The sequence below is a fragment of the Benincasa hispida genome, chromosome 1 (genome assembly GCF_027475165.1).
Source record: "Benincasa hispida cultivar pf3 chromosome 1, pf3_genome.v1.1, whole genome shotgun sequence".
Classification (NCBI taxonomy): domain Eukaryota; kingdom Viridiplantae; phylum Streptophyta; class Magnoliopsida; order Cucurbitales; family Cucurbitaceae; genus Benincasa; species Benincasa hispida.
This window is the reverse complement of record NC_143478.1, coordinates 53512139-53523233: the sequence shown is the minus strand read 5'-3', so window position 1 is coordinate 53523233 and position 11095 is coordinate 53512139. Positions and strand designations below refer to the sequence as shown.

Genomic DNA, 11095 nt, shown 5'->3' with positions numbered 1-11095 from the left:
TAAAAAAATAAATGATCCCGCGACTCCACACTTCTCCCATACAGAAGATACCCCCTGACAACGCACCCAAACTCCTTAACCAATCTCGCGTACCTAACCTGTCCTTCACAACTAACCAACCCAAGACACCTTAGGATGATGAGGACGCAAATTCTCCCATACACTAGTGATAGAAAATCGACCACTAGCATCCGACACCCAAACCCAATAATCCTCCCTCCACCCTAGGCCCTACTGCCTGAATAAGACCCTAGATATCAAGCAGCTTCCAAGACACCGTGGGCCACCTCCAACCTCCCTCACCATCCATGAACTCTAACAACTACGCCTCCAAACTATTCCCTGCATCATAAACCACCGTAGACCCATATGAATCCAAAATCGCGCCCCCGACAACCAAGGATCCCACCAAACAAAACAAGACCGACCATCGCCGACCATCGAACAAACTGCTTGAATCTATCTCTACTTCGCAAGATAGTCCTCAAGCACCAAGACCTCCCAACCTCACTCCGAACAGCCCACAAAGACCGCCCACACAAAACATACGCCTCCACCCATGCCACCCATAATGATCCTGATTTAATTAAGAGAAGCCAGAACAGCTTCACAATAGCATACCGGTTCTAAGAGGCCACATGCTTCACACCCAAGCCCCCTTCTCCCAACGACAAACACACCTCATCCCACGATACCCACGCATCACCTTGACTCACCGCATTATCCTTCCATAAATAACTACGTTATTACGATCAACCTCATGAATTACACACATAGGCAACACGAAGATGCTACACCAAAAGACCTGAAAGGACTATAAAACAGACCTAACAAGCTGCAACCTCCCTAGCAAAGGAGAGAGACCGCACTGAGTGAACCAAGAGAGAAACCCATAAACGCAGCTAGTTCCTTCACCTTCCCAGACTCCACATCTCCAACAAACATGAAACTCTTACCAACATTTGCGACTAACCCAGACAGCTGCAAAATCTGCTAGGACCTGCTTCACAAACTCCAAAGAATCTTTCTCCGCTGCACAGAAAATCATCAAAATCGTCGGCAAACACCAAATGAGTTAGGCCCACACACTCACACCGATCATGGAACCTCACACAAGAGGTTTATTCAACAACCTAGACAAAACCTCCATCACTATCACAAACAAAAAAGGAGACAACAGATCCCCTGCCTTAACCAGGAAAAAACCTTTCAAGGGAACCATTAATCATCACAGAGAACTTAGGTGAAGTAACACAAGCCCTCACCCAACTAACAAACTGAAGGGGCGTACCTATAACCAACAGCACACCAAACAGAAAATCTCAATTGACCGAATCATACACCTTCTGAAGGTCTATCTTCAACACACAAAGCGGCTTCCCTCTGCCCTCCTTATAGGCCCCCACAAGCTCCTGACATAATAAAATGTTGTTGAAAATCGACCTACCCAGAACAAACGCAGACTGGTTGCCACTGATGAAAGCAGGCAACCACAACCACAATCTCTCAGCTAAGATCCTCGAGATACACTTATACACAACATTGCAACAAGAAATAGGACGAAATTTCTCCATACGTTCATCAGCTCCCCGCCTTTTTGGGATAAGAGTAATAGTAGTAGAATTAACTCTACCAGGTAGGTAACAGGTCTAAAAAAATTTAGTACAGCGTCACATAAATCATCCCCAACCACACTCCAAGAAGCTCTATAAAAATCCACCGAAAACCTATCAAGCCCAAGAGCCTTCCCAGACTTCATCGAGAATAAAGCCTTCTAAATCTCCTCCCGACTCACAAAGAATTTGAAACCTTAGATTTTTAAGTATGGTTAACTTGGTTGGCAATTTAGTCATCCAAAAATACTAGTCATCTCATTATTCTGTTTAAGAGTTAACAAAATTTTAATAGTAGGGATCAAAGTAAGTAATTTTTAAAAATTTGGGGACTAGAATAGATGTTTTTGACAGTTTAGAAACTAAAATAGAACAAGATAAGAAAAATAAAATAAAAAAATCTCAAGTGAGATTTGATCCCAAGATCATGAAATTAAGGAGTAATTTGGACATGCTTCCCCACCAATTAACCAAATTTCCACTTCAATATATTTTAGAAACAACTTACAACTTTAAATAAAATAGAAACGAAACAAGAAAAATTATTTTTTGTAATTCTTCAATTTTGACCTCATTTTTAAAAACGTTTTTTAAATTTTAAAAATAAAAACATAAATGATTATCAATCAAGTCAGTTTCTAAAAAATGAAAAATAAAAATAGGAAACAGAAAATGAAAATGTTATCGAATAGGCCCTCTAAAGGTACCGTCCCTTTCAATCAACAATACATCTGTCTTTATTTTTAGTAAAAGGTACACATCTTCCATTAGTGCGTAAAATCTATAACAAATTTGAACCTAAGGAAAAATGAAAAAAGAAAAGAAGCCAATGGGATTGAAAGTTTGTCCTCTCTTCAAGGCTATCAAGGTACGATCACAAGAAGAGGCTGCACAAAAGAATATTTTAAAATTTTAGATTGATTTCAAGGCCAAAAAATGGATGAGAGTTCGTACCGTTACGATATCAAGGGGATTGAGAGAGTACCGTGTCTACGCTGACTGGTTTGCCATCTTCAACCAATATTTCAGCTATGGTTCCAGATTGATCAGCCTGAAGTCAAACATGGAATAAGTACACTAACAACTCACATACATATCTGAATAAAAAAAAAAAAAAAGGTGGGGTTTAAGGGAAAGGTTAGCATTATCAAAGCTAACCTCAATCTCATTCATTAGCTTCATGGCTTCAATTATACATATCACTTGGCCTTTCTGCACTTTATCTCCCACCTACAAGAAACAGAACACATGAAATATGGAAGTTCTGAGTCCTGAGATATTTCTATCCTCCCCCCTCATTATATCATTCTCATGTTACCTTCACAAATGGAGGTTCTCCCGGCGCAGGGCTTCGATAAAATGTTCCAGCCATGGGGCATTTCAAAGGTGGATGAGAACCACCCGCTTTTGGTGCAGGGGGAGGGCTTGCAGGAGCAGCAGAAGCAGCTGTAGGTGCAGGTGCCAGGGTCGGTGGAGGTGCACCCATGCTATGCGCTTGAGGTGGTGGCAGTGATATGTATGGACTGAGAGCCGGTGCAGGTGCTGGTGGCTGTAAAGCTTCTTTTTTTCTTATTACAATTTCGCAATCCTGTTGTTTCAGTTGCAGTTCCATGATGTCTCTTGAATCAACAAGTCTGCATATGAAAAGAGTATGTAAAGATTTCATTCAACGAAAAAAGGTGTTGCAAACCGGGATGATGACTTGACCCTCAAAGGTTAATTCCTTTTTCACAATATGGAAGACAATAACGCACTTGATGAGATCTGAAACTTGGCTCATGAAGGCAGAAACTGACGACTCGTCTGGAAGGGAACTTTGATCAGAAACTGCAACTGCAGAGTCGACTTTTCCTCCAGATGGTGCATTCCCAGGTGTAGGGACAAGTGCTGGTGCAGAATTTGAAGTTTTTCCAACAACCACCTATGATAAAAAAATATATATATATACATACACCTAAAATCTTTGAATATATATAAAAATAGAAAAGTAAAGCTCATGCCAATAACTAACCTCATTAAGTGCATACACAACTAAACCAGCAGATTTCTTGTTTGGACTCTGGAAAACACAAAAGAAGTACATACCAAAATCAAAATGTAATTTAGAAGCATGAACATCTCACCATTTACAGGCTCCATGAACATCAAATTCTTCTCATATAAATTGTAGTTAAAAAAAAAAAAAACTTTAGAAACACATGTGAACAGTTTATAATGATAATGACAAAGACATCAGTACTACACCATCATTCAGCTTCAAAATGTCCTCTAAACCAACCTTGTCACTAAAATCAACTGCTAGGTAAACATGTTCCCTTTCAAAGGGATAAGTTTTCAGTTCATCAACACGAACTCCAAATAATGACCGATAGGACCCCAGCTAAAAGAGGACCGTCTAAACCCCTTGAATACATCAAAACAGAGGAGCGTGATGTGCTGCTGACTGAATTAGACACCAAAATTTGATACCTAACGCAGAACTACTTTTTTAGGACAATAAACAATTTCATTGAAAACATGAAAACTAATCTGCAGTCTGCCTCAAGACAGCCCAAAAACAGTAAACAACCTTGTGATTACTGTACCAAACCTTAAAAAACAGAACATCACTTCGTAAACAAAGTTTCTCTTGTCCTTTGCTCTTTTTCATCATTCTTTAACTCATCATCTTTTTTTCTGGGTTATGATTCTAATTGAACAGAAAAGTGCCACGAGTGAAAACAACTATGGAAACTCGTATCCAAGAGACCTCTTCTAAGTCCTAAAATTGAAACTTAAAATGTCCCAAATTCCATCAGTTACTCTCTTACATTCCACCCCACATGGTTTCATACCAAAATTTACCAATAAAACATCCATCATTTCCATCTCTAAAATTTACAAAAAGAAAGAAAAAAAAAAAAAAAAAAAAAACCATGGAGTAAATTTACAGTTTAGAGATTGCAAAACATGAAGTCGTTGAACATTATAACAATAATGTGGGAATGAACCCAGTTACAGACCTGAATCCCAGAAAATGGCGGGTCGACAAAAGAAGATCCAAACGAAAAGGAATCCTTCAAGCAAAAACCGTGGCGATGAAGAGAAAGATTGTGGTTCATGTGGTTGTGATGGCGAATCTTCTGAGCAGTGGAGCCGAAACCGGGAAGAGTGGAGGCCTTGGGGCATGGGACCGTAAAGGAGGCCATTGGAGAGCGACCCAGAAGGTAGAAAGTGGTTGTGAGCACAGAAATGATTGAAAATGGGGAAGAAGAAGAAGAAGAAGAAGAAGAAGAAGAAGAAGAAGAAGAAGAAGAAGAATTCAAGAATCTTCAAGGAAGGAAATGGGAGTGAGATGTGAATGAGAGGGAGTTGGGGGAATTGAGAAAGAAATGAAAATGAATGGCGATGAGATCCAAGAACAAGAGCGGGGCGGGGCGTGGGAGGCGAGAAAAGGGAAAATGGGAAAATGAGAAATTTTGGCGTTTGGAGAAATTTTTTCGATGATCACAAAGCGCTTTAGAGTGAGAGTGAAAGAGAGCGCATTAAATCAAAATCGCCGTTTTCTTTTCTTTTCTTTTCTTTTTAACGAACACACAAACATCACCACGTCCATTTTTCACCTCATCTCTCTTTTACTTCCAAAAACACGTGCGGTGGAAATTTGAATTCTTTGACCATATCCGTCATTCATAATTCAACTAGCATACTAATGTATTACAGATTAAAAAATTTGTAATTTGAATCAATTGTATTTAAGAAAAATAATAAAAATGTCTAATTCAAAAGCATATACTCTGGTTAAGAAGTTCAAACTTCAAATTCTTACAAAAATTTAATGATAATAAAAAGGAAAAATTGGATAGTTTAGGTCAAGATGTATTTATGGTATAAATTTATGTACTCATGTCTCAATCTCTATACTCTATTATAGTTTTTCTTTTTAATATAGGAAAATGAACCATTACAAATATAGTGAATTTTATTGTCTATCGCGGTCTATTGTAGGTAGAATATAATATTTTGCTATTATTTTGTAAATATTTCAACAATCATTTAAAATAATTTCCCTTTTCCTTTGTCACCAAAAAAAGTGGAGTTGTGTTTACTTGTACATTTAGGGCCCGTTTGGATTGATTTAAAAAAAAATATTCTTCAAAAAACTCATTTTTATTTAAACACTTTTAAACAAAAAGGTTTTAAATACACTTTAAAATCTATTTTGAGTGGTTGCCAAATATTCAATTTTTATAAAATGACTTACTTTTTAAATTAAACACTTAAGAATGTATTCCAAACATCCTTTACATTAAAGGCTAAAATGTAAAATTGGTCCCCGCAATTTGGAAAAAAAAAAAGAAGTTAAAATTTAGTTTTTATGGTTTGATACACTCGTAAATAATTTCTACGGTATGGATTATGTATGGAAACATAAAAACATTGACATGTACAACAATTGCGAAAAAGGGATTGAACTTCCAATCTCTAGAAACAGAGTATATGCCAACGCCATCGACTCAAGCCTATTTTGGCATCATTGAAAATTTAGCACGGTGATTATAACCTCTAAATGTTAAAATAACTTATTAATATATAAGCCAAATAGATACCATTTCAAAACTTAATTGAATCTTTTAATTTAACCCCAAAAAAAGTGTTTAATGTTGCCTTTGAAGTCATATCAATTAATGCCATTGGATTTATGACCTTTATGACCTTTTTAGTTATAGGCAACGTTAGGGACATGAGAATTAATGCAGGCCTTTATTGGACATTGACATTTTCAATATCTATTGAAAATATTTCAATTTAATATGAAGAAGTTTATTAAGCGAAATATTATTGAGGATCATATTTACACTTCTTCCTTCAATTAATTTGAGTAAATTTACTCAATTAATATTTAACTTAATATTTGACTTTTGTTGGCAAAGTGAATAAAATTAGGATAATTGATACGTATACATATACATAGATATAACATAAGTCAATTGAGATTATTCAGACCCTTTGTTCATTAAAAAATAGTGATAATAAAGATAAGTTTATTTATTTACAAACATTGAGGTTATATTTTAAAACCATTTGATTTTTTAAATTGTATTTATTTTCTCACAAGTTACTCTAACAGTGATCTAACACTTCATTTATCTTTCATTTCCTCTCTACGTCAATCTATGAGCTAATATTTTATTATTTCCTCTCTTTTTTTCAATACCTTCTTACGAATTACTCTTTTTCTAGAAGAAATTCTAACTGTTTTCAACCAATTGTATCTAATTCCCTTTCTTTCTATTTTTCCTTTCTTTATATGTGTTTGACTCTTCACACCTCTTCATTCTATCTCTCTTGAGTTTTCCTCTCTTTTGTATTTGCACCGTCAGATCTTTCCCTTGACATCGATTCTTTTGAAACCTAATGATTTTTATATAGTTAATTTTACGTTTTATCTCGATTTAGGGGGGAAAAAATCGAAATAGACATAAGTCAAATCTTCACCCTTGTTTTAGACATTGACGTTCTTTGAGATAATCACTTACGAGCTCTCTTTTGTAGATGTAGATTCAAAGAAGTCCCTTCCTTGTTGAAGGTATCGACCAACTTCTTTTACTTCTAAAAAAAATTAATTGAAATACAAATCATACATTTCAAGTTGTTAAACACAAATACATAAATAAATTTCTCTTTTGGAATCTAAGATGAACAACTAAAGAATATAAAAGGTGCATGAAACTTATTAAGAAATCGGTGTTGAAGACCAAATAGAGAAATCTTAGGAAGTAAAAACGATTATAAAAAGGAAAGGAAAAGCCATAAGAATGAGACACAATTCCATAACTTTGGCTGAATTGAAGAGATTTTTCTTGCACAAAAATAATCAATGGTGATTCTTTCCAAAACCAAAAGAATGAGAAATATAATGCTATTTCTAAAGAAAGGAATGAGTTTTTTTTTTGTAGATTGAGAAAGGGAAGGAGGAGAGTAAGAAATAATTGAAAAAGATGGGAGAAAAAAAAAAAGAAAATGAGAAAATGAGGAAATGAGGACATACGGTTTGTCCATATACTAATAGTAAGGACATTTTAAACTTTTATTTGAAAGGTTGAAGGCATTGATGAACATTTTGAAATTTGAGACGTATTTTTATAAGAAAATACTAACGATATTTGTCTATATATACAAATGATAAGGATATTTTTTAACAATGTTTAGAAAATTTGAAGGTATTAATAAAACTTCAAAAAAATTCATGGGTATTTCTAAAAGAAAGTACAAATGTTCATGGATATTTTCTATAATGTAGCTTTAGTCAATAATCAATTATTGTCGATAGATTTGGTAGCTTTTTCAAGTTGAGACTTTCCTAATGACATGAACAAGAGTTTTGCATATTGCTTGATTTTGTAAATCTTACAAATTATTTACATAAGAAAATTTTATCTTTTTAGTTTTTGAATTTTAAAAGAATATATGCGTATAATTCTTAAATTTTTAAAATGTACCTTTTAGTTCCAAATTTTTAAGAAGAGATTTAAAAAGTCTTAAGTAAAGATGATGCATGATGAGTAAAGAAGGGGAGGAGAGAAAATGGGAACGAGAGAAAACATATAACTTTTATAAATTGTTTTTATAATTTAAAAAATAATATCCTTCATTGAAATAATAAAAAGTTACCTTTCAAACCTACATGTACGTGAATCTTATAGTTTTAATTGAAAAAATTAAAATATATGCGATATTTTTAGGACGTATTAAATAAATACTATATAATTTTGCTTCAATTATTATAAAACTTTTAAAAGTTAGCTAATGTAATAATTTTTATTTTAATGTTTTTATATTATTATTTTTTAATTTTAATATTTATGTCAAACCAAATTATTATTATTTTAAATTAATCTCTACTCACATCTATTTCATTCCTTAATTTACTCAAATCCCCTCACTATATTTGTCATACTTCTATTTTTTAAACCATTTCTTCTTCATTCACATGTCAACTAACTTCTCTTCATGCATATACTTAAAATCCTAACAATTTTTTTTTTTTTTTTTCTGTTGAAGAGAGAAATCCTAACAAAAGTTATTTGGAAAGCCAACATAAACATAATTCTCAACATAAGAAATATAAAAGGCACACTAAAGAATATGAGAAAATAAATAATTAGTTATTTTTATTAATGATGCTATTGAGAACAAATACGTGAAAACTTATATCATACAATGAAAATGAAGGATAATGAATACAATAATTAAATCATGATGGACTCCATAAATTAAATTAAGAAGATTACATTCTCACCTCCTAACTTCATATCTACTCCATTCCCTAATTTTCTCGAGAAAAATTTCTCTCTATATCTCTTTCTCTATTTTTTTTTTTAATTCTCCATTCATGGTTCAAAATATAGAGAATATTAATTTCAACCAATTACTCATCACACATATACTTAAACCTCAAGAATTATTCTTTGAAGAAAAATCGTGACAAAAAAGTTTATTTAGAAATCCAAGGAAGAACACAAATTATGAATACAAGAAAGATAAAAAAACACACTAATCAACATAAGAAGCTAAAAAATTAGCTTGTTTCATTAACTATTAGATTATCCTATGATAAATAATTAGCTTATTTTATTAACTATTAGTTTACCCTATGGTGGAATAGAAGGAATCGAACGACGAACATTTTGTTCTGAATCAAACATACACTCACACCTTTAGGTGACATCATTGAAAAACGTCATATTGAAATCACCCACATTATACACCAAACAATAATGAAAATAGAAGAAAAACAATATCAATAACCACCACTTAAAGAAAATAAAATCAAAACAAAGAAATAAAATGAAAGATGATAAATAAACCTACCTGCAACCGTGGACGGACACAAATTTCAAACACAAGAAAAAAAAAAAAAACACGTTAATGAACTTGAGAAGATAAATAATTAGTTGATTTCAAAGATCATCTTACGGTGGAATACACATCCATTCATACCTTTAGCATGACATTGTCGAAAAACTCGTATCGAAATCACCCATACAATGCACCAAGCAATAATAAAGTTGAGAAGAGAAATGATATCAATAACCGTCACTCTAAAAAACCAAAATCAAAACAAAGAAATGAAATGAAATAAAATCAAAGATGATAAATAAACCTACCTGCACAAGAAGTGTTTTTGGTGAAAAGGGTATGTTTTTAGGTGGAAATGTATTTTGGTGAAAAGTTATGTTTTTCCTGAGTTTAAATAGATTTAAATAACTAACCATTAAGATGAAAGGTATAATGGACATATATTTAAAAGTGAGGGGCAAAATGGGAATGTAAAGATTCTCCTCATTTTGCCCCTTTTATATAGTATATAGATTCTTAAAAAATGACATTCAGTTTAAAAACTAGTAACCGAACATATTTGACTAAAAATAGTAATTTATCCTTTAAATAGTTTGAATAGTAGCCACTCTACATTATTGTGTCAAGTACATACACATTGAATATTATCATATCTTATGACTTCTTAGTAAACGTCTCATTCTGTGACTTTCTATTAGATGTTGCGACGTTCCCGTAAACATCGCATATTACGAATTTCTTATAGACATCACATATTGTAACTTTCTGTTAGACGCCATAGATTACGACGTTTGGGTAAATTTTTCGCAGATTGTGACGTTGTTTTACTAAATGTCCCAAAAACCTTTCATTGACTAGGTTTTAGCATGAATGCTTGCAATGATTTAAATTAGTATCTAAAACTTATTTGCAACGAAAAATATTTTTAGTAACACACTAAAGAACTCATTTCTTGCAGTGAGATCCATTATTTATTTCAACTAAATTCAATATAAGAAAAAAAAACCCAATCAAACAGATCAACAAATTAAAAAAATAAAATAAAACAAAATATTTTTAAAACACATTTATAAATAAAATTTGCAAATAAAGTACAAAAAGATATAATTTAAACATTTTATAAGAGTTTTGATCTGTTTTAGAAGTTTTTTGTATGGATGATTCTTTCTCAAACTCCTTTATGATTGATGACCCGTCCCTTACAAATGTATGAAATATAACCTTCTACTTACGAAATAGCACACTACCACATTTTTTAATGTATTGCATTAGAGATGACCATGTGTATTGTACCCCTTAATGCAGTGACCGTCTTTATCGCGATTTTTATTTTTTGTTGTGCTTTCTCCATTTTCTCACAGTTGGTTATTTTTGGGTGAGAAAAACGAAAATTGCGATAGAGATGGTTATTGCGTTAAAACTAAATGGTCATCCCTAATGCGATATGTTTGTAGTATTTTCCCATTTTCTCACAGTTTGTTAGGTTTCTCTGAAAAAAAATAAAATTGCGATAGGGATGACTATCGCGTTAAGCCTACGATAAACATGGTTATCTCTAACGCAATGAGTTATAAAATGTAATAGTGCTGTATGACGAAAGCTGGTTTTATTTCTTATATTTGTGAAGGGCGGGTCATCAA

The 11095-nt window shown here is 33.0% G+C and overlaps 1 protein-coding gene across 1 annotated transcript; it reads right to left on the bottom strand.

Moving 5' to 3' along the window:
* Positions 1-2286: 2286 nt before the first annotated feature.
* LOC120071878 (biotin carboxyl carrier protein of acetyl-CoA carboxylase, chloroplastic-like) lies at positions 2287-5190 on the bottom strand. Its single transcript, XM_039024290.2, has 7 exons — positions 4616-5190; positions 3625-3672; positions 3368-3534; positions 2932-3247; positions 2772-2843; positions 2599-2664; positions 2287-2500 (listed from the first exon to the last, which is right to left on the bottom strand). Exons 1-7 carry the CDS (start codon positions 4799-4801, stop codon positions 2477-2479), a joined length of 879 nt encoding a protein of 292 aa, XP_038880218.1. The 5' UTR covers positions 4802-5190; the 3' UTR covers positions 2287-2476.
* Positions 5191-11095: the final 5905 nt, after the last annotated feature.

Bases quoted from the DNA above. Each gene is read 5' to 3' on its own strand.
- LOC120071878 (XM_039024290.2), bottom strand. From the start codon at position 4,801: ATGGCCTCCTTTACGGTCCCATGCCCCAAGGCCTCCACTCTTCCCGGT. The intron at 3,673-4,615 runs GTCTGTAACTGG...TGTGTTTTCCAG, and splicing joins CGCCATTTTCTGGGATTCAG to AGTCCAAACAAGAAATCTGC. The intron at 2,665-2,771 runs GTTAGCTTTGAT...GTTTGACTTCAG, and splicing joins AGCTAATGAATGAGATTGAG to GCTGATCAATCTGGAACCAT.